This window comes from Vicugna pacos, chromosome 9 (assembly GCF_048564905.1).
Source record: "Vicugna pacos chromosome 9, VicPac4, whole genome shotgun sequence".
Taxonomy (NCBI): domain Eukaryota; kingdom Metazoa; phylum Chordata; class Mammalia; order Artiodactyla; family Camelidae; genus Vicugna; species Vicugna pacos.
The window spans coordinates 4,670,617-4,696,653 of record NC_132995.1 but is presented as its reverse complement, the minus strand read 5'-3'; the positions used below and the strand labels follow the sequence as shown (position 1 = coordinate 4,696,653).

General features: G+C 53.3%; 2 protein-coding genes across 2 annotated transcripts in view; both read left to right on the top strand.

Annotated features, from left to right (window-relative positions):
* Positions 1–22,083, top strand: part of PPP2R1A (protein phosphatase 2 scaffold subunit Aalpha) — a 30,695-nt gene extending 8,612 nt beyond the window's left edge. Inside the window, exons 2-15 of the mRNA XM_072968509.1 lie at positions 3,888–3,978; positions 6,847–6,947; positions 11,581–11,813; positions 12,752–12,899; positions 13,010–13,165; positions 13,657–13,771; positions 13,878–13,948; positions 14,344–14,478; positions 17,168–17,341; positions 17,638–17,698; positions 18,379–18,533; positions 19,474–19,616; positions 21,398–21,489; positions 21,638–22,083. Coding sequence (XP_072824610.1) covers positions 3,888–3,978; positions 6,847–6,947; positions 11,581–11,813; positions 12,752–12,899; positions 13,010–13,165; positions 13,657–13,771; positions 13,878–13,948; positions 14,344–14,478; positions 17,168–17,341; positions 17,638–17,698; positions 18,379–18,533; positions 19,474–19,616; positions 21,398–21,489; positions 21,638–21,654 — 1,692 coding nt within the window. The 3' untranslated portion in view covers positions 21,655–22,083. The remainder of the gene's footprint in view (positions 1–3,887; positions 3,979–6,846; positions 6,948–11,580; positions 11,814–12,751; positions 12,900–13,009; positions 13,166–13,656; positions 13,772–13,877; positions 13,949–14,343; positions 14,479–17,167; positions 17,342–17,637; positions 17,699–18,378; positions 18,534–19,473; positions 19,617–21,397; positions 21,490–21,637) is intronic.
* A 143-nt stretch (positions 22,084–22,226) lies between these two features.
* The window catches only part of LOC102543642 (vomeronasal type-1 receptor 4-like), a 41,641-nt gene continuing 37,830 nt past the window's right edge, over positions 22,227–26,037 (top strand). The window contains exon 1 of the mRNA XM_006208394.3: positions 22,227–22,996. The gene's annotated coding sequence lies outside the window, so the exon portion shown is untranslated. The remainder of the gene's footprint in view (positions 22,997–26,037) is intronic.

Below are 26,037 nucleotides of genomic sequence, written 5' to 3'. Positions count from 1 at the left end.
GGTTAGTTGAATCCACAGATGCGAGATTTCAGATACAGAGGGCTGACTATCCCTTTTACTCAGATTTTCAGCTGCTCGGAGGGTGGGCACCCCTAACTCCCACCTTGTTCAAGTGTCAGCTGCCTACGTCAGAAGTGATCAGAAATGATGGGGGTTAAGATACATAGAGGGTGGTGGGTGCGTGCTGTTTTGCCCAGGGTCGTCCTACGGTGAGGACGGAGCAGAGCCTGGATGAAGTGAGCGGGGAGGCCTGGAGGCCTGGGGGCAGGTGTCTCAGGCTGGAGGATTGGCAAGGCAGCAAGTATGAAGACCTGGGCTGCCCGCACGTTTGCATTTCAGTTACTGTCAAGGAAACCACTGTGACAGGAACCCAGGGAGCAAGGGGAGGGGTGGGAAGTGAGAGGGGATCACTAGACGGGGGACGAGTTCGTGTTGGCCATGTGGCCTGTAGGCAGGCCTTCGGGTTTTACTCAGGTTGTGAAGGGGAGATGCGCTGCCTGCGGGATGACCCTGTGTGTGCTCATATCGGGGAAGGGGGGTGGACTGAGTGTGAAGTGGGTTTTAAAAAGTGAGTAGCCTTTCTGTAGGGGGATGCAGTACTGGGAAGGGGCATTTCCTTTCTTACGTGGCCATGTACTCGGCTGTGTGCAAAGGCTGCTGAGGACACGTGTAGTCCCTGCCCGGGGTGGTGGGTGCTGTCGTGGAGCCAAATGTGTGGAATGTGGTGGGCCTTGAATGGTAGTCGCAGGACGGGACACGCTTGGGGGACAGTGCGCAGTGGAGTCCTGTGGCTGTGACATGATCAAGGGACAGTAAAGATTTCTTACTAATAGCTGCTCAGTCAGAAACATTCCAGAGAACTCACCCAGCTGTCATTTAGACAAGTAAGGATTCCTTTTCTCCTCACATCTCAGATCTAGCAGCTCAAGGATATCACAGAATTGGGTCACAGTAGGGCCACAAGATTGCTGTGTCATCTGTTGTCATTACGTTCTTGTGGAACCACCCTGAAAACAGAGGCCGACCCAGGTTCTTGGTCTCCTCTCTTTTATCAAGGAGGACAGTCTATCCTGGAAGCTCTTCAGCCGACTTGTCCTTGTGTCTTTGTGCAGAACTAGGTCATTTGCTGAGTTAGTTGGGGTTAAGTTTGGCTGTCAATAATAGGAAAGCTCCAAATAAATGAGACTTAAATGAGCTTGAGGTTTATTTCTGACTCATGATCAAAGTCTGGTGGCAGTCCAGGCTGTTGTGGCACTCTGGCATTAGGATCCCAGCCTCTTACACATTGGTGTTCGCATATCCTCTGGCCTGCTCTCCCACCCCCAGGTCACTGTAAGGCCCCAAGAAGGCTGCTGAAGCCCCAGCCATTGTAGCCCCATTCCAGATAGGAAGGAGGGAAGAAGGGTATGACCGCATCTCCCCATAAGGACACTTCCCAGAAGTCACACAGACCATTCCCACTTGGATTTCATCAGCTGCATGTTAGTTTCATGGTCACATCCAAATGCAAAGGCGATTCGGAAATGTCTTTATCTGGGGTTCATGTGCACAGCTGAAAAGCAGAAGTTATGAGTGGCAGTATAGCCGGGTGCAGGAACTTTTAACTAGAGGCCCTTCTAGAATTCCGGGCAGGCCTGTGAATTTGGATGGGGAGAAAGAACATCTTTATTTCACCCATCCCTAACTCAAATGTAACTTTCCTTCTATTACGAATTATAATATTACATTAGTGTGTAATTAGTAGTGTCAGCGATACTGGTGCGACTGTGTCACCAGTGGTAATTGTGATCATGTTCACAGCTCATTTCAGCTGTTGCAGATACTTCTAGTGTTGTTTATACGCACCTCTATTTCAAAATTGTGGTTGTTTTTAAACCTGCCAAGGGGTCTGTGATGCACCCCCAAATTGAGAATCCAGGAAGCAGAAATACGAATCAGTGATACTGGCTGAGAGCCAAGTAGCTGCTGTTCAAAGCCTGCTCTGCAAGGAGCTGTGTTAGGTTTTGTTTTTTCTGCTATGAAATGAGTGATCCAGTGTTTACCTTACAAAGTTGTGAGGATCAGATGAGTTAGAACATTAAAACACCTGTAGTGAGTACCCTGGAAACATTAGTAACTATTGTTGTGTCCCCATGAGAGAAGGTAAGAGAGACACTGCTGGACAGCTAGCTGCCTGGCGCCCATGTCCCTGACACCTGAACAAAATCAGCAGGCTGTCACCTGAGTGAGGTTGCCACTGATCTTCCCCTGGTGCCAGGGTGTTCCCAGTGTCACGTTACTTTGTGCTCTCAGCCACCTTCTGTGGATAGGTGTTATACCCCCCCCCCATTTCACAGATGGGAAAATTGAGGCTCAGAAAGATACAAAGAGTGTCCCAAGATCCCACAGCTAACACAGTTCAGATGGTGGAGTGGGCACTGAACCAGCTTAGCCTGGAACCCAGATAGTGCATCTAACGCACCACCTTTCTCGAACGTCAGGGTACCATTTGTGCTGAAGAACCCAGCAGATATAGTCTTAACAAAACCGAAACTAGAATCTGCGGAGGCGGCAGTGGAAGGAAGGGGGCTCTCCACCGCAATTGAGATGGCCCTGTTCTCCAGGGCCCGTTCCTTGGGCATCACCTCACCCTGGGCCCTTCTTGTTCTCCTTCCCGGAAGAGGATTCCCGCTGGGGCCTGGCAGCAGCTTACTCATTCCCGAGGGTGTTTCCTTCCCTCTCTCCCACATGAGCTCACTGTGTTCTGGCTGCAGCCCTGGGACTGGGCGGGCCAGGCCCCGCTGTTGGGGCTGAGATGGGACAGAGACGTGGGAGGGGAGGTTTCACAGTTGGTCAGGGCAGCTGGGCAGCTGGGTGTGGATCCCAGCCGGCACTGTGCTCACTTAGTGAGGTGTCTTCGCCTCTCTGAGCCTGCTTCTCCGGTGATGAGAAGGTGGAGTCAGCCGTGCTCCTGGGGCCGGGTGGGAGGATCAGATGAGGTCCTAACACAGAGATGCTGGGCCTGAGGAAACTACAGGGGTTTTAGGAACCAGAAACGGGGGGTGGACACACACACACACACACAAATACTTTTTTCCTGTTGTTTCACAGGGCCCCACCCTGCCCCTTAATTCAGGACGATCTCATCTGAGATGCTTACTTAATTAAATCTGCATATTTTACCTTCATGAGTGCTGGGGGTTAGGACTGGGACATATTTTTTGGGGGGGTCACTGTTCAACCCACTGTACTAGTCATATCATTACTGCTGTTTAGTCTTGTTTTTTGTAGCAGTGTTATTACATTGTCTGTTCTATTATCATCACTGTTAGGTGGCAGTCCTGGGTTTTGGTGCCCACTTCACCATCTGAACTGTGTGACCCTTGGAAGGGACTTTCGTTCCCTGAACCTGTTTCCTCTTCTGTGGAGCAGGGCTTGTAACCCTCTGCCCTTGGCTGGTGGTGAGAGTTAAATGAGACACTGTGAGTGAGTGTTTGGCTTAGGACCAGGCATGGAGCGATCTAGGATGGGGCTGGCACCGTCAGAGTCCGAGGCCCAGAATGTTAGCTGATGCTGAGTGCAGGCGGGAGGCAAAAACAGAAGGAGGGGAAGGGGTGGCTGGGGGTGGGGTGCAGTTTTGGACGGAGTGGTCTTGGAAGGTGCCACCAGGGGCATGGCTCAGTAAGACCCAGTGGATGCTTGTGCTGAGGCTGCCACTCCCACTGTAATTCAGTCACTCAAGGTCACAGAGTCACTTGGTGGCTTTGCCAAGTTGTCGTTCGGCTTCCTGGGGCTGGCTGTGTGCAGAGCTGGCGGGCTCCCCGGGGTCTGGGCTGGGTCCAGGGCTGGCGGGCTCCCCAGGGTCTGGGCAGGCTGACGTTCTCCTTCCTTTTCTGTCCTCTCGTTAGCTTCGCCTCAACAGCATCAAGAAGCTGTCCACCATTGCCTTGGCCCTCGGCGTCGAGAGGACCCGCAGCGAGCTCCTGCCCTTCCTTACAGGTACGGTGGGCTCCTGGGGCCCGGCGAGGGGGGTACTCTCAGGGGTGGTTCCTCCCAGGTGAGAGCACAGCCTCCCTGTGGATGTAACTGGTGTGAGTGCCCTGTGCTGGGTGCCGGGGGGTGGGGCGGGGACTGGTGAAAAGGGGTCTGGAGGCAGATAGAGCCAGGTTTGAATAGCAGCTTCTGCAGTTAGAACTGGTGACTTCAGGTATGTTACCTGATTTCACTGTTCCACGTAGCTTTTGTCTCTAAAGTGGATGTGATCTTCCATGTACTGTAGTGTTGTTGTGAACATGCAGTAGTGGTAGCGGTAACACTCATTGCTGACACTTAGTACACACTTACCGTGTGCCAGGCAGTGTTCTAAGCCCTTTCTGGTGAGGATTGAGTTTGTTCACGTAGAGCCTGTGCTCAGTAAATGTGCGTCACCACAGTTGTCCAAGTTAACCAAGTTAACAGCGGCTCCTCAAGGTCGTTAGCCCACTGCCCCCACTTTAGAGCTGAGGAAGCAGAGGCATGGAGAGGGGAGGTAACTTAGTGGGAGTGACCCAGATGGGATGTTTTTTCGACACGCTGGCTCCAGACTTGACAGCATTGCCTAATGACGATGGCGCAGCTTGGGTCCCGACTACCTGGGCTCAGATTCTAGCTCTGCCACTTTCTAGCTCGGTGACCTCGGGCTCAGTGTTTAACTCCTGCCCACCGCCGATTCTTTACATGTGAAACGGGTGTGACATTGCAGCTGACTGTGAAGGTGGGACAGACTCCCACGGGAAGTGCTCAGCCCGGGGTGAACGCTGTGAGTGTGAGCCATCAGTCTGCTCCCAGGCTCTCCTGTCCATGAAGATGCACTTCGCGCACTTAGCACAACGTCTTGACGGGGACTGGATCAAATCAGCACTTAACAGTGAATCCTGTCCCTGTGTTCTTACCATGACTTCCTACCTTATACTAACTAAAGTCACAAATAAAGGCTCAGTGTTACGCCGCGCTTTGTCTCTGAGGAAGCTCCTTCATGTCTGATTCTCTCACTTGGGCCTAGTGGCGGTGCTGGCGGAGAGGGAGGCAGAGAGTGTCACCCCCTCGTCACTTCACACTGGGGGAAGGTGAGACCTGAGGAGACTTGTAGGGACTCGGCCACAGTCACGGCTGATGATGAGGCACACGGCGTGTCTGCCTCTGAACGCCACCTCAGGAAGAGGCGTCTGCACAGGTCACATTGAGCTTCCACTGGTGAACCGTTGGAGAGACTTGAAGGCTTTAGAATGCCAGGTCTGGGACAACTTCTGGGGCCAGGGGTACATGGGGTGTGGCATGGCGGTGTATAAAGTGGTTAAAAGTTTAGAGAAAGGAAAAGTTCGAGGGGGCCTGAGTTTAAAACCCAGCTGTGCCACCAGCGTGCTGGGTGCACCTGGGCCAGCCCCTCCACCTCTCCGCAGCGGGGGATCGGGTAGGACCTAGCTCAGGGTTGCTGGGAGGATTCAGTGCTCCTCACAGAGCCTGATCCATAGACGAAGCATCACATGCCCTAGGAGTTCTGTGATGAGGTCGTGTGGGAGGGAGACCGGCGGGGGGAAACAGCGAGCAGAGGCAGGATCAAACATGGTAACGTGCCGGTGAGGCCAAGAGGACAGGGAGGCTGGGAAGGCCGTTCTGTAGAGGTGGGCACGGTGGAAACGTGAGGTGCTGGCAGTTCTGGGTATTGGCTTTCACGAATGGTGCTTGACTGAGGAGTCTGGACCAGAGACTGAGTTGTTCCAGTTGAGGATATGCGTGTAAGGTCTCCGGGAGATGGACAGAACAGGCGGGTGATCTGACCCGGGTACAGAGGGAGCCAGGGAAGCCGAGGCTGGGGAGGAGCCCGAGGGCGTGGGGTGCCGGAGCCGCGGTGGCCTGAGTTCACTAAAGCGCCAGCTCTCGTGTGGGGCCCCACACTGAGCTCTTCACCGAGAGCGGCTGTTGCACTGCAGTCTGCGAACAAATCTGAAGTGAGAACAACTCTTGTGATTTGGGACATGAGAAAATAGTCTGAGAGGTGACGTGAGTTGCCTCACAGCCAGCCAACGGCAGAGCAGGGTTTTAACCCACAGGAGGGAGAGTGTGCCTTGCTTAAGCTCAGAAAGTTGAAACGCCAGCATAGACGCCAGGGATGCTAGCATCTTCTGCTGTAGAGGTTCCCACCGCCTTGGGGAGAGAGGTCAGAGCTTGAGAAAGGCCTTTGGACTCGGGCTTTAGGACAGGAGAGTTCTCCCTTCACACGTTCGTTCATTTCGGCAGCAAACCTGCGTTGAGCTCCCACTGTGCTCATCTCTGGCAGAAACTGGGGTGCAGAGAGGAGCCAGTCCTGGGCTCAGGTGGTCAGGGCCTGTGGTGAGGTCTCTGATGAAGGCAGCAGGATTGGGCAGGGAGCCCAGAGAAGGGACCTGACCTGTCTGGGAGGCAGCCTGGAAATCTTCCGGAAAGCAGTAGCTGAACTGAATGTTGAAGGGTGGAGAACTCAGGCAGAAGAGGAGTTCCTGGCGGAGAGAACCATGCTGAGGGTAGAAGCCAAAAAGCTCCCATTTATGGGCTCTGCCCTCATCTACATGGACTTACTTGTGCCTCACTGTAACCTTCACTGAGAGGTGGAAGTGACTGGCACCATCTTACAGGTGCAGAAACAGGGATGCAGAGCGGGGCTCATTTCCTCAGCGGCGTCCTACACCTCGTAACAGGCACTCTGTCATCCAACCCTGCCTGCGCCTTCGTCTGCCTGCCCAGCTGGAGGGTGGCAGAATGGATGGAGCCTGCTTGTTCCAAGCTCGGGTTCCTGAGGGGCTGGGGTCAGACTTGGGGTGGGACTGTAACGCAGTCTGTCTTGTCCCGCAGACACCATCTACGATGAGGATGAGGTCCTCCTGGCCCTGGCGGAACAGCTTGGAACCTTCACCACTCTGGTCGGAGGCCCTGAGTACGTGCACTGCCTGCTGGTGAGTCTGGAAGGTGGGAAGTCCTCTGCCGGCCCCTGGTGGGGTCAGCCCTGGTCCTCCCAGCCTGGGCAGGGAGGCGAGAGTGCAGGAGAGGCCAAGGCCATCTTCTCAGAACAGACAGGCTTGGACATCAGCTGTCATCCGGCAAGTCAGCAGTGCACTTAGTACAGCAGTGCGAATATGCTGTTGTCGTCCTTGCTGTTGACTGACCTGCTCCAGCCCCACCTGGGACTTTACACATGAGGTTTTGGGTTTTGGAATCAGGCTGGGTTCTTCCACTTATTTGCTGTGTGGCTTGTAAGTTACTTAACCTCTCTGTGCTATACTTTGCTCATCTGTAAAGGGGGAGTCGTGAAAACTTGAGAGTCGACTTACGAAGCCCTTAACACAGTATGAGCATGTAGTAGGTACTCAGAGGTGTTAGCTCTGTTGTCATTGTGACTTTTGAGGTCATGTCCACCCTTTGGGGTGTAGACAGCCACGTGGAACACGGAGCAGTTAAGCATCTTGTCCGAGCTTGCACGGCTGGTCAGTGGCAGAGCTGTGATTCCAGGCGTGCTGTGTCCATTTGACTCTCCCCTAGGCCTGCCCACTTCCTGCCTGCACAGCTCTGTGCTGGGTAATGGCTGGGGACACAGATGGGTCAAATACTGACAGTAACTGCTGTTTGGGACAAGAGAAGGGAGGAGGTGCCCCAGTCCTGTGACCCGAGTCCAGAGAACCTTTGAAGTTGCTCAGTGCCTGGTTTTCACTGTTCCTCAGGGCCACGGGCCATTGCTGCCACCTTTCCCCCCGTTAGTTCTGTATTTCATTGTTCCTAAGGACACATTTGTGTATTTTGGCATCTGCACTTGATGGTGTTTTACAATTACAGTCAGCAGGCTTTCTTCCTTTTGGTGCTATATGAAATCACGTGCTTCTCAGAGTTGTTGGGATCTTGGATTTGAGCAAATACTGTAATTTCCTTTCTTCCAAACGTGCATTAAGCACTAAGAAGATTTGATAATTACCATGAAGTCTGGTATCCTAGCTCTCATCTGTGTCTGCATGTCTAATTTGTATCCGTACACACAGAACCTGTACGTGCGTGAGGTCACATCACATGTTTCACACAGAGCGGGCCTGCCTAGCACGAGGAAGGTGATGCGGTCCGTGGGCCAGCTTGAAGTGGCCCCTCAGACCCCGCAAAACTGCCGCAGCCCCTGGTGCTTGTGTTTTCCGAGGAGAGAATTCATGGCTTTCAGCAGCTTCTCAGGGAACTCGGGAGCTGCAAGCGCTGCCGAGAACCCCACAGCTTCAACATGGGCCCAGGGCCTGCAGACAACGGGCTGAGGCTTGCTGGGGAGCTGGGACTGGAACCCACGGGGCCTCCCCCTGCCAAGTCAGGGTCTTCTCACTGAGCATTCTCAGCAAGGGAAACCCCAGTCACCCCGTACGGCCTCTGGGGGAGCAGTCACAGTGACCTCTGGGCCGGGCAGTGCTGGGAGCCCACAGGCAGGTCAGGTCAGGACAGCACGAGCTCGCTCAGCACCCGCTGCGTACATCCTGGTGCCTTGTGTATAGGAAGCCGTCGTGGCCCCTGGTGACCCCTTGAGACTTGTGCTGGTGCCAGTTCTCAGGTGAGGAAGCTGAGGCACAGGCCCAGCTGGGGAGAGGCAGGGCCAGGGTTTGATCCAGGCCCCCGGTTCTTAACCACTAGCCCTCTTCTGTACTGTCCTCTGTACTGTCCTCAGGGCTGCAGTCTGCCCCATATGCTGATCAGAGCTGGAAAAAAGGGAAACCGGGGGCCCTGGGAACCCAGAGAAGGTGCCTGATCTGGTTTAGATGGGATGCAGAGCTGTCAAGGAGGACCTCTTGGAGGAGGTGGCAGTTAACCTGGATTTTGACAAGTGACAAGAAATGGGAAATGGCTGTTTTGCAATCTGTTCATTTATGAAAGTGAGCAAGGACTGTGGCCGTGGGAACCCAGAGGTGTGTCAGACCTATTCTGGCCTCTGTTCTCTGTGTTGGTTTGTGAAGTGAAGTTAATTTCACAGAGCCTCATGTAGCTACAGTGTGAGAATTCTTTCTGTATCAGCAGCTCTTAACCCTGTTGGGAGTGGTGGATCCCTCTGAGAACCTGCTGGAAACTCATTTCCTCTCCTCATGTAGTATAGACGATGTCGGAGTTCACACCTCTCCCTCCACAGGTTTGAGGGCCCACCTTCTGTCACACAGGCCTCATGGCCATGGGTCTCCATTGTGCAGAAGCGTCATTTGGAGTTTCCTAAGCACGCACCTTCCTGGGCCCTGTCCCTAGTCTTTAGGTCTGTGCTGGGAGGGACCTCCTTCTGTGGGAACCTGGACCCCCCAACACAGACCTAAAGGCCCCTGGGTGACATGACGACCGCTCAGCCTCGGTCCCCGTGGAAGGTGACCACGAGTTCCACGCGCAGTCTCTCAGGGAGCACTGACAGTGCCTCCTGGGTGCCAGCCTGGGGAGGGGACAAGGAAGTGAGAGGAGCCCGTCCCTGCAGTGCCCAATGACACATCACCTGCAGCCACACCCCCGGGAACCAGAACCCTCGGGCAGCACGTCCCTGTGACAGGTTGCACGCTGTGGGTCCCCGGGCAGGCATAGTGCTCCATTTTCCTTTTGACTCATGTCCAGCCTTTTGAAAATGAGATTAAGAATTTGTTTTTGATTTTTATTGTGGTAAATTATAAATAGTATTAATCATTTTAGCCATTTCGAAGTGTCCATTTCTGTGGCATTAGGACATTCACATTGGTGCGGCCATCGCCACCCTTCATTTCCAGAACTTTCTCATCTTCCCCAGACTGAAACTCTGTATTCATTAACCAGTAACTCCCGAAGCCCCCTCCCGAAGCCCCTGGCCACCAGCAGCCCACTTTCTGTCTCTGTGACCCTGACTGCAGACATCCCTCAGAGATGCTGCGGGTTCAGCTCCAGACTGCCATAATAAACTGAATAGTCCAATAAAATGACTCATGCATTTTTTTCTTCCCCAGTATATATAAAAGTTGTGTTTACACTTTCCTGTAGTCTATTAAGTGTACAATAGCATTCTGTCAAAATAAGTACATACCTTCATTAAAAAATACTTCCTCGCTAAAAATCGCTAACCATCACCTGCACCTTCAGCAAGTTGTCGTCTTTTGAGTAGTAACGTCAGAGGTCACTGATCACACAGTATGACAAATTCATTAATAAGAACAAGTTAGAAATATTGCGAGAATTACCCAAATGTGACACAGACATGAAGTGAGCACGTGCTGTTGAAAAAATCGTGTCATAGACTTGCTCAGCGCATGCGGCCACAAACCTTCAGTTGGTGAAACAGCGCAGTATCTGCAGGGTGCCGTCAGATGAACGCAGTGACGCGAGGTGTGCCTGTACTCCAGGGACCGCCCATAAAGGAATCGTGCTACGTGTAGTCATTTGTGACTGGCTCATTTCATTTAGCATAATGTCTTCAAGGTTCATCCACATTGTAGCATGTTTTAAAAGAGATTTTTCACATTAAGAACCTGGCCCTTTTGACTGCTTTTGGAAAACCAGATTTGTTTTTTCACGAGGTGATGGTAGACAGCTGTCAGGCAGCTGCACTCCCCAGACTATATGTTGTCTGGTTTGCGACCATCTCTGCCTGTCTCTTGTCCCCACTTGTCACCTTTGCTCATTGTTTCATTCTGTTACCTGCTCGAGCCCAGGAAGCATTTCCTTTTATGATTTCTTCCTCCTTTCTGTACCTGTCAGGCTAAGTTGGACTTCAGACTGTAGCCCTCCCCATCTTTATTTGAACAGACTAGGATAAATTGAGTCTCCGTGTGTTAGGTCAGTAATTACTGAGTTCCTGCCTGTGCCAGGAGGTCTGCTGGGCTCGAGGATACAGTGGTGAGCCAGTCTGTTGTCCCTAAAGGAATGCAGTCACTCCAGGCCTCACAGGAACAAAGCAGGGAGCAATCACAAGCCCCAGGGTTCCCTAGTTTCATGAGCTCCCATGCAGTTGCCCGTCAGCAGCCACAGCTTTGCTTTTCAGCCCTTTGGAGGGGGCCCAGCTGAGACCCTGGCTTGTAGCTGTTACTGGCTTGGTTGAGTTACCTAGCCTGTTGTGCCTCAGTTCCCTCTTTTTTTTAATTAAAAATATTTTTTTAATGGAGGTGCTGAGGATTGAGCCCAGGCCCTCATGCGTGCTAAGCATGTGCTCTACCCTCCCCCCTTTCTCTTTTTTAAAACGAAGACAGTAACAGGACCTGCTTCATAGGGTTCAGTGCGTTAGAACCAGCACCTCCCGGAGTTGTGCAACGCAGTGGCCCTGCTTAGAACACCTAGAAAATAGATCTTCTAGACAACATCAGTAATGACTGTTGCACTCTGAGAAGCTAATGACAGCTGTGGCCCTCTTCTCAGAAAGTGACAGGTATAGCTTTGGGGTTTGGGGACCCCACTGAAGCTCCTTCAAGGACCTGTAAGTGAGGTTCTTCAGGGAAGGCACGCTGGGTGAAGGCTGGTGTGGGCTGATCAGAGAAGACCCACTGGATATGAGCCCACGAAGGGGAGCAGGGTGGGGCTCCTGGGGTGAGGAGTGGAGGGGGGAGCTGTCCAGTGACCTTGTGTCGTGCCCCACAGCCACCCCTGGAGTCGCTGGCCACGGTGGAGGAGACGGTGGTGCGGGACAAGGCAGTGGAGTCCTTGCGGGCCATCTCGCACGAGCACTCGCCCTCTGACCTGGAGGCCCACTTCGTGCCCCTCGTGAAGCGGCTGGCGGGCGGTGACTGGTTCACTTCCCGCACCTCGGCCTGCGGCCTCTTCTCCGTCTGCTACCCCCGCGTGTCCAGTGCCGTCAAGGCGGAACTTCGACAGTGAGTGCCTGGCCTCTGACCCCTGGGAAGTCCCAGCCTCCCTGCCTCGGCTTGTCCCCTTCTCTCAAACCTCAGTCTCCTTTAGGCCTCCCCAGCCCCCCGCCCCCTCTTCCCACCGCGCAGAGAGGTGGCGTCTGGACGTGGTCTGCCGTAAGTCCAGATGCCGCCTCCTGCTCATCTGGGACGTGGAGGTGATGGTGGGTCCTTCCTCCCGCTGGTTATCGTGAGCTACAGAGAAGGTGCTTAGAGCAGAGTCTGGCACGCAGAAACGCTCAGGAGGTGATGTGTGATGCTGTCGGGCCTGTCCCAGTTCTGCAGATAGTCGTCAGATAGGCCGCCTCCTCCAACACCCTCCTCCCCTTTGGCTGCATACCTCAGGAAATTCCTTGTATGGAAGACTTGGCTTCCGGAAGGATCAATGAAAATGTATTTAATTGGATTAAAATTCCTCTTAATGTGTGTTTCTTCCCCTTCCTCTGGACTTCTGTCTATCTGCCAACTCCATGGACCACTGAGTGGCAAGCCCAGGCCCTGAGCCATCACTCACGCCAGGATACTGTGTGCCCCGGGCATCTCTGACTGGAGGCAGTCGTGCTGTAAAGTACAGTCTTTGAGCAGCCCCAGGCCAACACCTTAGCGAAGCACTTTTATGTGGTCACAATAGTAGAATCAGCACCTTCCGTTTATTGTAGATTTGTAACATACAGACAGGCTGCTGGTGTCCCACACACATTACCTCGTTTAAACCTCAGAATGGCCCTGTCAGGTAGGCACTGTTGTCAGCCCCTTTATAAAGGACTAGGAGGGCTCAGGGTCATCGCTTGGCCAGGGTCACCCAGGCAGAGCCAGGAGACGGATCGCAGAGCATGTGCTCGCCCCTCTGCTGTACTGCCTGAGTCCCTCAGATGCCTCCTCCTGAGCTACCCCACAACCCCCAGGTACTTCCGGAACCTGTGCTCAGATGACACCCCCATGGTGCGGCGGGCCGCAGCCTCCAAGCTGGGGGAGTTTGCCAAGGTGCTGGAGCTGGACAATGTCAAGAGCGAGATCATCCCCATGTTCTCCAACCTGGCGTCTGACGAGCAGGTGGGGCCTGCTCCCCTCCGTCTCCCCCACCCTGGCGGACCCTGTGGTTGATGGGGAGTCCCAGGGCTGACTGGCCCTCTGCTTCCCTCCTTTTCCCATCCCCTCCCCAGGACTCGGTGCGGCTGCTGGCGGTGGAGGCGTGTGTGAACATCGCCCAACTCCTGCCCCAGGAGGACCTGGAGGCCCTGGTGATGCCCACCCTGCGCCAGGCTGCTGAGGACAAGTCCTGGCGTGTGCGATACATGGTGGCCGACAAGTTCACAGAGGTACACAAGGGGACTGTGGGCAGCATCTCGCAGATGGGGAGATGGGGCTCTCGGGAAGGGTGGGGCTGCCTGCAGGAGCTGGGGTCTTAGTGAAGCTCGATGGAATCATCAGGTGTTGGAGCAGTAAGAGCTCGGATCGTCCAGTCGGATGTCACATCACTTGCCAGCACTGGTTGACTGATAGCGGCATCTTGAAGTGCTGTGATGACGAGGGTTCTGAGGCCAGCCTCAGGTTCTGTGCGAGAGAGCCCAGGAGCAGAGAAGGGTGGCGTGTGTGTGATCCTCAGCTAACCGCACTCAGTGAGGAACCGAGGCTTATTTGAGGCTCCGTGATTTGGCCAGAGTCGCCCCCATGGCACCGGGACTAAATCTCAGCAGCGATTCCAAGGGCTGTTCGTGCCCCAGTCCTGGGGCCTTTAGCTTTGGTCTTGTTCTCATTCACCTCGACCACCTGCCAAGCCCTCTTACTTCCCTGCCTTCCCTTTCTGCAGCTCCAGAAAGCAGTGGGGCCTGAGATCACCAAGACGGACCTGGTTCCTGCCTTCCAGAACCTGATGAAAGACTGTGAGGCCGAGGTGAGGGCCGCAGCCTCCCACAAGGTCAAAGGTTGGTGCTGGCGACCAGAACACAGCAGTCGGGTGGGTGTCCGAGGGGCTGAGGGCAGAACCAGGACACCGGGTCTTACCTCCTGCCTCCGTTTCCCTGCCCACAGAATTCTGTGAAAACCTCTCAGCTGACTGTCGAGAGAATGTGATCATGACCCAGATTTTGCCCTGCATCAAGGTAACGGGGAGTTTGGTGGGAGGAATAGAGCAGATGTGAGCCTGCTGGAAAGGAGATGTGAAATGGGGCTTTAGGGACAGCCAGGTGCAAACTGAGCTCCCCGCCATCAGTCCAGCAGTCTTGGGTTCGGAGTAGTTAGGAGCCTTGAGTACAGGCAGAACCTGACGCCTGGGTCTGAGCGTGGAGGTCACTGTGTCTGCTCATCCAGAGAGCTTCGGGCTTGGGCTGGGGGCTGCTGGGAGCAGGCCGGACGTGGACGGAGCTGCATTCCCCTTGTACACTCCGCCTGCCCTGGGGGTGAGCGGGCAGGAGCGGGCTGTGTCTCAGGGCTGCTTAGGAGCTGGAGTCTCCTTAGCCACTGACCCCTGTGGCTCCCCCTTCCCTCCTCCTCCCAGGAGCTGGTGTCAGACGCCAACCAGCATGTCAAGTCGGCCCTGGCCTCCGTCATCATGGGCCTCTCTCCCATCCTGGGCAAAGACAACACCATCGAGCACCTGCTGCCCCTCTTCCTGGCTCAGCTGAAAGATGAGGTAAGGGCCTCACGAAGGCTCTGGGCGCTTGGAGGTGACAGGTGGGGCAGCTGCTTTTCCAGACTGGCCAGGAATCTCCTAGGATCTCCAACAAACACCCAGATCACCAGTGAGTTGAATGTTTGCAGGCATGATGGACTACACGTTCACTCGTTGGTTTGTTGAGCAGTTGTCTTGCACGTTCTGATTCTGTACTAGTAGGGACACACACACACACACACACACACACACACGATGGTCACACACACACACACACACACACACACACACACACACGATGGCCACACACACGATGGACACACACACACACGATGGACACACACACACACACACACACACACACACACTCTCTCTCTCTCTCTCTCTCTCTCTCTCTCTCTCTCTCTCTCTCTCTCTCTCTCTCTGGCTTTAACCCTCAGAGACCTTCCGAGACGGGCAGTCCCAGGATTCCGTGATCATGTAGCTGCCGTGATAGTTCATGTTTATTGAAGTTCAGGCTCAGATGCTGTAATCGAGACCCCAGAATACAGTGGCAGTTTCCACCGCAGAAATCTTTCTTTAGAGAAAGAATGGGTAAACAGCTCTTATTTACCATTATGTCAATTGAGGCTTTTAGAATCCTTGGATACAAAGTCCTTTTAGCATAAGTAAGTGGTGAAATTGAATCGTTTGTGTTTACGATATTCATGTAAACAACTGAGCGTAGCAGACAAGTGAAACCAACAGGCTGATTAGCACTGGGACGGTTCCTGTCCTCTCCCTGCGTATCCTTGGCTTTAGAAGAAGCTTTAACCCAGTGTAGGGAGGGACACTGTTGGTTCTGAGGTTTCTCCGTTAGGCGTCAGACCAGCTAGCAGGAACTTGGCTGCCTTCCGTGCCTGAAGGAGGATTTTATTATTTTAGATACGGAAAAGAGGGACTTACATGCTTTTCTCAAAGGCGTTGTTGGAGGGCCTCTTGGGAAATTTCACTTTGGAGCCACCAGCTGGGGCTGTTTCGTCCTCCCAGGGGTTGTCATTACTCTTCTTCACCGCCTGCTGGGTCTTAGTCCCCACGGCCACCCTTCGGTCTACTAACTTGCCAAAACAGCCCTCAGAAGTTGGAAAAGCTGTTATACTCATGGCTGCTGTTGAGTGAAAGGACACAGACTAACATCAGCAAAGGGAGAAGGTGCGTGAGAGACCAGGCGCGAGTTTCCAGTTACCTTCTCCCGGTGGAGTTACACCGCCGGCCCTTAGCTCTCCCAGCAGCGACACGTGACGGCAGATGAGGAGACTGCTAGCTAAGGACGTGCGCCAGCCCTGGCTTCTGGGGTTTTCATTGGGGTTGGTCACATCGGCCTGGAATGGAGGCGCCCTGTTTCCAGCCCCTGCAGAGGTCAAGTTGATGCCACGTGACCCAAGGCCCCCACCATAAATCACATTGTTAGCATAACCTGTCAGGCATGGCCCAGGTCCCCGGGTGAACGGAGACCTTTTCCTCAGGCTGGATGTTGCGGATGCTTAGCGATCGTCTCCCTTTGGAACGTGCCACGTTTGAGCAGCCTTGGGCCTGCCGGGTTAGCCCTTCACTGCACTGGCTTACTTCATCGCTTCATTTCATGAAGTGCTCGCTTTCTCACCCCACAGCTCATGGAGGGCGGTGTAGAACTAACTGTGCTGCCTGCTGTCCAGGAATATGTGAAGTAGGACAGGGCTCCAGTGGGGATCCAGTTTTGATTAACAAGAACTAATTGTGTTTATGTGCCCTTTTTTTGATACATTGCTTCATATGTTTTGTGGAAGCAGATGGGGGACAGGTTACCCGGCTATCCTGAGGTAGAGTGTTCCTGTGAAACCTGTCATAAGCTGAAATGGCATGAAGCAAAGAAGCAGTCTTCTTTTTTGTAAAAGCAAAAACCTTCTTTGGATTTCTCTTGGTTGGTGAAAGCAAGGACTCGTGTCGGTCTTTCATAAACGCAGAGTGGTGTAAAGTGAACTTTTGAAAAGTGGGGCATACTTGTATGTATGCACATATTGTAAATCAGAGTTTGTAATATTGGTAACTCACTAGGGATTCAAAAATATTTCTCTATTCCTTCATTTTTTTTCTTTCAGCAGACATGTATTGAGCCCCTACGATGGTCCAGAAACTGCTGGGTAGTGGGACAATAAGGGTGAATAAGACTTGCTCCTTACAGCACGCGGAGACTAGCAGAGAGAGTAAAAGTAACAGAAATGATGAAGACAGTAAACTCCCACACGTCAAGCCCTTTGTGAATCAGACACTGTTGCAGGCACTTTAATAGCCTCAGCCACCCTTTGGGATTAGATGGGTGTTTCCATGTCACAGACCGATCTCCAGAAAGGTTAAGTCCCTTGTAGCAAGCAGTAGAGCCGGGGTTATTACCTTGTCTGTTTTTCCCGGGTACCGTGTTTTTGTGCAGTGGTTCCTGCAGATTCTTCAGAACAGCTGAACATTTCTTGTCTGCTGGTACGAGATGTGAGAAGTTGCTTCCCGTAGTAACAGTCACGGTGCTTGCTTTGTGCGGGCCTTTAACGTGTCCCCAGAGCCGGACGCGGGCTTGGGAGGTAGTGGTCTGCCCTCAGGTGTTTGTTTTACGAAGGTGCTGCGGTTGAACACTCTCCCCCTGTCCCGGGTTGTTGCCTTGTGCAGTGCCTTCTCTCAGAGCCTCCTGTCCTCCCCTCAGTGCCCGGAGGTGCGGCTGAACATCATCTCCAATCTGGACTGTGTCAACGAGGTGATCGGCATCCGGCAGCTGTCCCAGTCCCTGCTCCCTGCCATCGTGGAGCTGGCTGAGGATGCCAAGTGGCGGGTGCGGCTGGCCATCATCGAGTACATGCCTCTGCTGGCTGGACAGCTGGTGAGGGCGGAGGCCTGGGACCAGGGCCATCTGGTCACCATGTGCTGTGTCCGGGGCTGTGCCAGGGTGACGGGGGCCATAAGGGCTCAGTGGAAGATGTGAGGACTGGGGAGTCAGAGGAAGGCACGCGGGAAACGGGGCCTTATCAGATGGATAGAATTCAGTGAGCAAGAGGAGAGAAAGGAGCCCCTCAGGTGAAGGTGAGAAGTGTCCCGTCCATGTGGGGTGGGTGTGGATCCCCTGGGGTTCGCTGGAAACCAGTCTTCCTTGATCCCTTACCTCCTTGTCTTCCGCAGGGGGTGGAGTTCTTTGATGAGAAACTCAACTCCTTGTGCATGGCCTGGCTGGTGGATCATGGTGAGTACCCCAGTGTCTGGCAGGAGACTGGGGCTCCGGGAAGGATGCATGGGAGGGCTGCCTGGGGCTGGTAGGAGGAGTGGGGGAGGCTGGAGTTGAGCTCGCAGATGCTCGCGTAGACCAGCTCCCTTGCCTGTCAGAGTCCTGGAGAGGTGCAGGGTAGCAGGCTGGCGCAGCGGGTCACCAGGGCCTGCCTGGAATAGTGGGGAGGCTGAGGGCCACCGAGCAGACAGCCTGGGTTTGAATCTTACCTCCGGGCTGTCAAAGCTTAAGCAAGTCACTTGCCATCTTTCAGCCCACACTCATTCTGTAAAACATGGGACTTCTCATTCCAGTCTTTTGGGGCCATTGTGAGAATTGCTTATTGTTTTCACTAAAGAGTAGTAAAAGTAAAAGTTAACATTTGTCTGTAACAGGCTCCATTCCATGTACTAAGTACTAAATCATTTGCTTGGGCAGGTCACTTCTCAGAGTCTCCATTTGTCATCTGTATCTTGGGGCTATAGAAAAGGTGCTGCGACATTTAGCATCCATTGAGCCCTTTCTTTGTCTTGGAGTTTGTCGATTCACATGTGGCCTGGACCTAGGGCTAGGTAGACAGTAGTGAGTGTGACTGTTACTCTGCCCACCTCAGTCCTCCACCTCCTGAGTCACCGCCCCCTCTCCTTCATCTTCTGCAGTCTACGCCATCCGTGAGGCGGCCACCAGCAACCTGAAGAAGCTGGTGGAGAAGTTTGGGAAGGACTGGGCCCATGCCACCATCATCCCCAAGGTCTTGGCCATGTCCGGCGACCCCAACTACCTGCACCGCATGACTACTCTCTTCTGCATCAATGTGAGCACGCCCACCTGCCCACTGGCCGGTCCCTTGGGGGCGGAGCACCTGGGAGAGGAGGGGTGGCAGAGGGTCCTCAAGGGGGGCACCAGGCACGGGGAAGCGATGGGATCTGGGGTTGCAGGGATGAGTCCTTGGGGAGCAGCAGGCCAGGGGCTGGGGCCCCCGGGGGTGGGGACCTGCGTGGTGGGAGACATGGCCCGTCGAAGAAGTGATTGCCAGACCTCTCTGAGCACCCTCTCCTTCCCCACAAAATGTGTGTGTATCTATTCATGGTGTAATGGCTAAATGTGCAGCTTCTCGAATCAGACCTACTTTTTTAATCCAGCTTTGCCATGTGTTAGCTGCGCACCTCGAGAGAATCACCTCACTGCTTAGTGCCTCGTTTCCTCACCTGTAGAGGACTCATGCTGTTGATTACAGCACCAGGTTCACGAGGCTGTGAGGCTCAATCTGGTCATACACGCAGTGCATTCAGAACAGCTCCGCAACGTGCAGAAAGTGCTCCGGTCTGGTCACTTAAACACACCGTGCACGTGACTAGAAATTAAAGGCTAGGATTTAAAAACTAACATAGCTAAGTGTTCTGATGCTTTCTTCCCATGCCCTACTTCAGAGACCACTGCACTGAGGAAGGAAGTTAGGAATCAAGTCCTATCCCCTGAAGAAGAAGGGAAATGCGAGGATGGGGAGACGGGACTGGGGCAGTGTGGGCTGGGGCGCTTCTAGGGCAGGGAGACAGTGGTGGTAGGAGGGCGTCAGGGGAGTTGGGAACTCCATCTCTGCCCTCAGGGCGGGCACACTGGGCTCCGAGTTCCCGAGTTGCTCAGCTCCACCCTCAGGCCTGACAGTCACCACAGTGGCCTGGTCAGAGGGAGGGAGAAATGGCAGTTAGCCGTGAACTTTGGGTCATGGCCCTCTGCTCCTTACTGGCCTCCAGGTGCTGTCTGAGGTCTGTGGGCAGGACATCACCACCAAGCACATGCTGCCCACAGTGCTGCGCATGGCTGGGGACCCTGTTGCCAACGTCCGCTTCAACGTGGCCAAATCCCTACAGAAGATAGGGCCTATCCTGGACAACAGGTGAGGCCTGGATCTTCCTTCACACGTGGCTGGTTTTAGGCATCTTAATCTCTGACCTTTGAATGTAGAGCCTAGAGTTTGAGGCCCAGCACTTCTCTCTGCTCGCTGTGTGACTTTGAGGTCTTACTTTCTTCAAAAGTAGAATGAGAATTCCCATGGCCTGCCTCACCTGGTGGGGGGGTGAGAGGTGGCAGTTCTGTGTACGAGCAACAAATCTCTAGAAAATAAAATTAACGTGTGTGTGTAACGTACAGTTGTACCAGGAACATCAAATACCAAGGAATAAATGTAATGAAAGCTGCGTAAATACCTCTACTGAGAACTGTAAAACGTGGCTTTGAGAAATGAAAGAAGACCTGTGTAATATTCACGGGCGCGTTGGTTCCCAGGTTCACCTATACAGTTAGTTAATCTCAGTCAGTCTCAGCAGGTTCTTTCATGGAAAATGGTTGATTCTGGAGCTAACATGAAAATTCAAAGGCCTGGAATAAGCACGCTCGTCCTAAAGAATAACAGAGGTGGAAGGCTTACACTGCTAGATAGCGACTCTTAGCATGACGCCACCGGAATTAAACAGCGAGGTGTCTGCACAGCATTCAGGTAGCTCAGTGGGACAGAGTGCAGGGCACAGAAACAAACCCTCACCTACAGAACAGCAGGGGCCACCGCAGTTCAGGAGGGAACTGGGGCTACTTTCCATGGGTGGCTGGGTCGGAAGGGCTAACCTTAAAAAAGCTCGGTGCACAGCTGGTGGTGAGGAGCAGCCTGGTGTGGGGGGAACGACTGGAACTCTGATATTGCCGGTGGGGTTGTAGATGGTAAATGGGCACAGTGACTGAAAATTGGTAAAATCGAGTGAAGCTAATCAGACGTCCGCCCGTGAGCCTGCATGTCCTCTCCTGTGTGTGCATCCAAGAGAAGTGACTGCTTGTTTCTAATAAAAGAATGTTTGTGAGCCTTAGTCATATTAGCCATGGGGTGGAAACGGCGCAGGTGCGCGTTGACAGTCCAGTGGATCAGTTGGGGTTTGTTCATACGGTGGGAGACTAGGCAGCGATGAAGAGACTCCTGCTGTCCACCCCACCCCACTGACCCATAGACGTGTGTGTGAGAAGCCGGCCCGAGAAAACTGTCCTGGGATGATTCCATTGATACCAACTTCAAAAATAGATAAAGGGCTGTGGATGATAGAAGTGAGAATAATGGTGTTACATGGGGTGGCGGCGCTGGCTGTCCGCTGGACGGGGACATGTGAAGCCCGCATCTCTTGATTTCTCCCTCTGTCTGTCCAGGGCGTACACCTTTAGTTTCCTTCTGAAGTCCACCTTCACTTCCCCGAATAACTGTCAGTGCAGACACATTTCCCTGGGCCCCTTCCTGTGGGGCCCACGACCGCCTCTTGGGCACTTGCCACTCCTGATACTCGTCATCAGTTTGGTGTTTGTCTTCCTCAAGCCCAGGCTCTGGGCGAGAATCAGGAGGGTTGGATTTACCGCTGTGTTCACACCTGGTGCGCAGTAGGCCTCAGGAAATGTGTCAAATGGATGAAAGGCTTCCCTTTGCTGAGGCTCAGACTTGTGGGTTCTGGAGCCTCTGCCCTGCTTTCCCAGACTGTCCGATCTCCCTGTTGTGGGCCCCAGGGACCACTGTCCTGGTTTGTCAGACATCCAACCTTCCATCATATCTCTGGCCTCAGAGACTCTTACTTCACTTGGTGTCTGTGTCTGTGCACACCTTGTGCCCCCGTCCGCCGGGCTGACCCCTCCCTCTTCCCCTTCCAGCACCCTGCAGAGCGAAGTCAAGCCCATCCTAGAGAAGCTGACCCAGGACCAGGACGTGGACGTCAAGTACTTTGCCCAGGAGGCTCTGACTGGTAAGGCGCTGAGAACTTGGAGGGGTGGCAGGGTCGGGGGTCTGTACTAGGCCTGGGAGCAGCAGCTCCTGGGGAGGGGGAGAGGCAGGAGCAATTGTGGGCGGAGGGCCAGCTGCAGATCTGACTCCCACCTGTTCTGTTCCCCTAGTCCTGTCTCTCGCCTGATGCTGGAAGAGGAGCCAACGCCGGCCTCTGGTGTCTGCCCTTCCCCCACAAAGCCCCTCCCTCGGGGAGACGGTGGGGGGCCTTTGGTTGTCACTCCCTGTGCATGGTCTGATCCCAGGCCCCTTCCCCCAGCACGGTTCCTCTTCTCCCAGCCTGGGAATCTGACTTCTCACCGTCCACCTCTCAGGGGCTGGGGGGACACAAGGTGGGACAGGGCAGTGACCCTGGGAGGGAGGGGCCGCTCCCGCCTGCGCTGGGGGAGAGATTCCGAGCACCCCAGGTTGCTGGCTCCTGCGCTGTAATGGGGACCCCTCCCCCATCTACTTCACCCCCTGTCCCTTCCCCTCTGTGGTTTTTTTGTGTCAACTGTGCCGTTTTTATTTTATTCCTTTTTTCCCCTTTTCACAGAGAAATAAAGGTCTAGAAGTAGCTGGTCCTCTGGTCTTAGTCACTGGCACCAGCCCAGGGCCACAGTCTCAGCCTTTTCTCTGGGGAGGACCCAATTACTGGGCTTGCCACACCTGTGTCCTGCGAGTTGGGGGAATTGTCTGAGAAGCCGCTGGGAGTGCAGCTGGTCTCGGATGGAGGGTCCACGAGGTGCTTCTGGCCGGCAGTCCTGATCTGCAGTTCAGTTTTGCAGTGGTGAAGGGCCGGTGCCTTGGAGCCAGGCTGCCTGTGTCCAAATTCTAGTTCTTTCAGTTAATTGCTACGTAGGTTGCCCAGTCTCTTTGAACTCAGTTTACAAAACTCTGTAAAACAGGGGTAACAGTGGAATCCAGGTCATGGGGCCAGTGTAAAGACTGAGTAAATACACGTAAGATGAGTAACAAGTATGTGGCATGAGACAGGAGGGTCAGGGTTAGTCTTAGCTTGCCGGAGAGCCCCCTGCGGGCTGGGCCCTGGCCCTGCGGGGGTCTCGGGTAATCAGGGCTGTAGTGGGGAGCAGGCAGAGGACTGAGGTTAGACAGAACCAGTTGTCTCACGATGTATGTTTCTTTACTAGATACAGACACTCTGAGTTTTCGCTGGGCACGTGCCTGGGTTCAAGGTATTTTCCCAGGGTCTCTTACAGTTCGGTGTGGTGGTGTGTCTACGTTCTGGCCAGTAACAAGCGGTACGTGCAGCTTCTAGGAGGTGTTCCTCCCTGGGGAGATGTGCTCCCCCTCCTCTCCTCCTTCCTGTGCTCCGGCATGTGGATCCGATGGCCAGAGTGGGAGCAGCCATCCCAGGCCGGGAAGCTATCTTCAGCGTGTGGACCCAGCAAGGCAGCAGAACCAGATAGGAGCAGCCTGGGTTCCTGATGCTCTGAAGATCCACACCAGTTACCAGTCCCCTGGGAAAGGTAAACTGTTGGGGCTTTTGTTACCTGCAGGTCACCCGAATTCTAACTGGTGCAGGGACCAAAGAGCCCCAGAGAGAGGAGCCCAGACGTGGTGGATGGTGGTGCGTGTAAGGTTTACAGAGGATGTGGCGCCTGAGAGAATCCTGGCTTAGCAGGGTGGAGGGGAAGTTGGCATTGGATGACAGGGCTACTTCACCAGCTCCTCAGCTATCATGTCACTGCCTCTCTGCTGTTTGCTAGACCAGATTGAACCCTGCGGGATGAGGGTGAGGGAGACCCTATTCCTCCTGTTATTAGCTTACATGAGTTTCGTAAGAGCAGGACCTGTGGTTTAAACTCAGTCTCCCAACCCCCACCCGACAAAAGTGTGCCTTTCCTGGGCTATAAACATTTGAAGAACTGAGGGAGTGAAGAGTGCCTGAGATTGGGAGGAGGGCAGTGTGATCACGTTCAGTGTGACGTTGCTCAAGCCTGGTCAGCAAGCTACCAGTAAATGCTGAAGGAGCGTTCACGTGATGATCCCTGGGGCTCCACTTCCATTTTACTGCATAACAACCCATCCCCCAAGCTCAGTGACTTAAAACAGTGAAATGTGTGATTCCTCACAGTTCTGCGGCCTCACCTTGGCTCGTTGGGAAGGTGCTTCCTCTCCATGTGATGTCTCCCGGGGCTGCAGTGTTGACAAGGACTTCTTCACTCCCGGGTTGGTGCCTCCACCGAGGCCCAGTGTAGCATTTCTCACCATGTGGCCCTTCCGGGGTGGCTGGACCTCTTTTATCTGATGGCTCATGGCTCCACGGCAGTTTGCCAGAGAGCAAGTCCCACTTTACAAGTGCTGCTTGAACTTAAACCTCTGCTGCACCACGAGCCAGAGCAAGTCCTGTGGCCAAGCCCAGAGCCAGCATGGGAGGGGCCCACTCAAGACGTCAGACCTGCAGGTGCGGTGTGTGGAGGCTGCCAAGGCAGCAGTCCTACCATACGTGGTCCTGAGACAAACTCTGAGTTCCAGCTTAGCTCCTCTGCTCACATGCAGAGGCGTCAGCAGCATAAGGGGATGAGGCTGACTCCAGGGTGAATAGAGTTCCTTGGAGCAAGCTGAAGATGTGAACTTTATCCTGGAAGGCAGAAGCAGCCACAGAGGGCTTTGGCAGAGGAATGACAGCATCAGAGTTGAAGTGGGGAGACTTGAGGCTGAGACTCGCGGGAGGATTCTGGTCTAAGTGAGAAAAGAGATTTTAGCTGGAACCCGTACTGTGGAGTTAGGGAGGTAGCCAGCAAGAAGGGTGACAGAAAGATGGATTCCCAAGGAGACAGATTGGGACTTGGTGACACCTGGATTCAGGGAGTAACAGGAAGGATGCAGTCACCTTGGCAACCAGGATTCAAATCTTCCCAGCCTCATTACCCACTCCTCCCTGGGATGATGGTCCATGCAGTCGAGGACAAGACCTCAAGTGGGGCTGTGGTCCAGGACATAGGGCAGAGACATTGAGGAGGCAGACTTGATGCCACTTCCCCTTTTCAAACCCACAAGAAATTGCCCAAGGAGCAGCCGGAAGGAAGGCCCTGACTCTCTTGTCCTTGGTTCTAATCAGAATATCTGAAATCTCCCCGCATGCCTGTCATCCACCCTCCTGTCTGCAGGAAATCAGTCCCTGCACCAGCCACTCCCTTTAGTCCTCTGTTCAGCTGTGTTTTCCAGATGAGGGAACAGACCCAGAGTGTTTGGGGTGTGTGATGTGTGCTCTTACAGACTGACCTGACCAGAACTCCACAGATCTCCCAGAAGAAAAAAAATGCCTTACTTTCCTCTGGTACCTTAAGATCCTTTTTGGGACCAGCTAAGGAAGGAAGCTGGCCCTACAAGCTAGACGAGGAAGAGCGAGGCATGGCTGGCTTAGTAGCACTGTGGGAGATGCGGGTCCTGCTCTCTAAGTCATCATGCTCAATGTAGAGATCCTTCTTCGTGAGTCGTCGGGGCAAAACCTGGTCTGACCTGAACTGCTCTGGTGACAAAACCTGACTTAAACTGCTGTTTAGAATTTTATCCCTTTTATATGGAATAAGGCACAGCAGAAATGTTCTGTGTTAGGAATATATTGAATTAATAATGAAAAAAAAAACTATACACAAAGAAAAGTCCAGGCCCAGATGGCTTCACTAAATCCTGCCAAAACATTTAAAGAATTAAGTACCAGTTCTTCACAAACTCTTTCAAAAAATCAAAGGGGAGGGAACACTTGCCAGCTTATTCTATGGCCAGTATTAACCCCGGTAACTAAAACCAAACAGAAACACCAAACAAAAAAAATCTATAGGCCATTATCTCTTAGGAACATAGATGCAAAAATCCTCAAAAATATTGACAAGCTGAATCTAGCAACACAAAAAAGAATTACACACCATGAGCAAATGGAATTTATCCCAAGCCTTCAGGGTGAGTTTAACATCAGGAAAATCAACATACTGCACCAGATCAGCAGAAGAAAATGCAACACCATCGCCTCTGGTGCAAAAACAAGCCTTTGACAGAATCCAACACCTTTTTGTGATAAAAGCACTCAGCAAACTGGGGATAGAAGGGAACTTCCTTACCCTGATAAAAGGCGCCTCCAAACCCCCACAGCTAATGTAACACTGGTGCAAGACTGAATACTTCCCAGTAAGATCAGGGACAAGATGAGGATGTCCACTCTTGTCACTTCTGTTCAACATTGTACTGGACATTCTAGCCAGAATAGTTAAGGAAAAGAAAAGGCTTGCAGATTGGAAAGGAAGGAAGAAGGAAAACTGTTTGCAGATGACATGATCTTGTATATAGGAATTCCTAAGGAATCCACTAAAAAAAAATTGAGCTAATAAACACATTCAGCAAGATTTGCAGGATAGAAGATCAACATACAAAAATTTCTATTACTGCAGAAGATAACACGTGTTTGGTGAGAAGTTGGAGATATTGGAACCCTCAGACACTGTTGGCGAGAGTGTAAAATGTTGCCACCACTTTGGAAAACATGCCGGCAGTCCCCCTGAGTTACCGT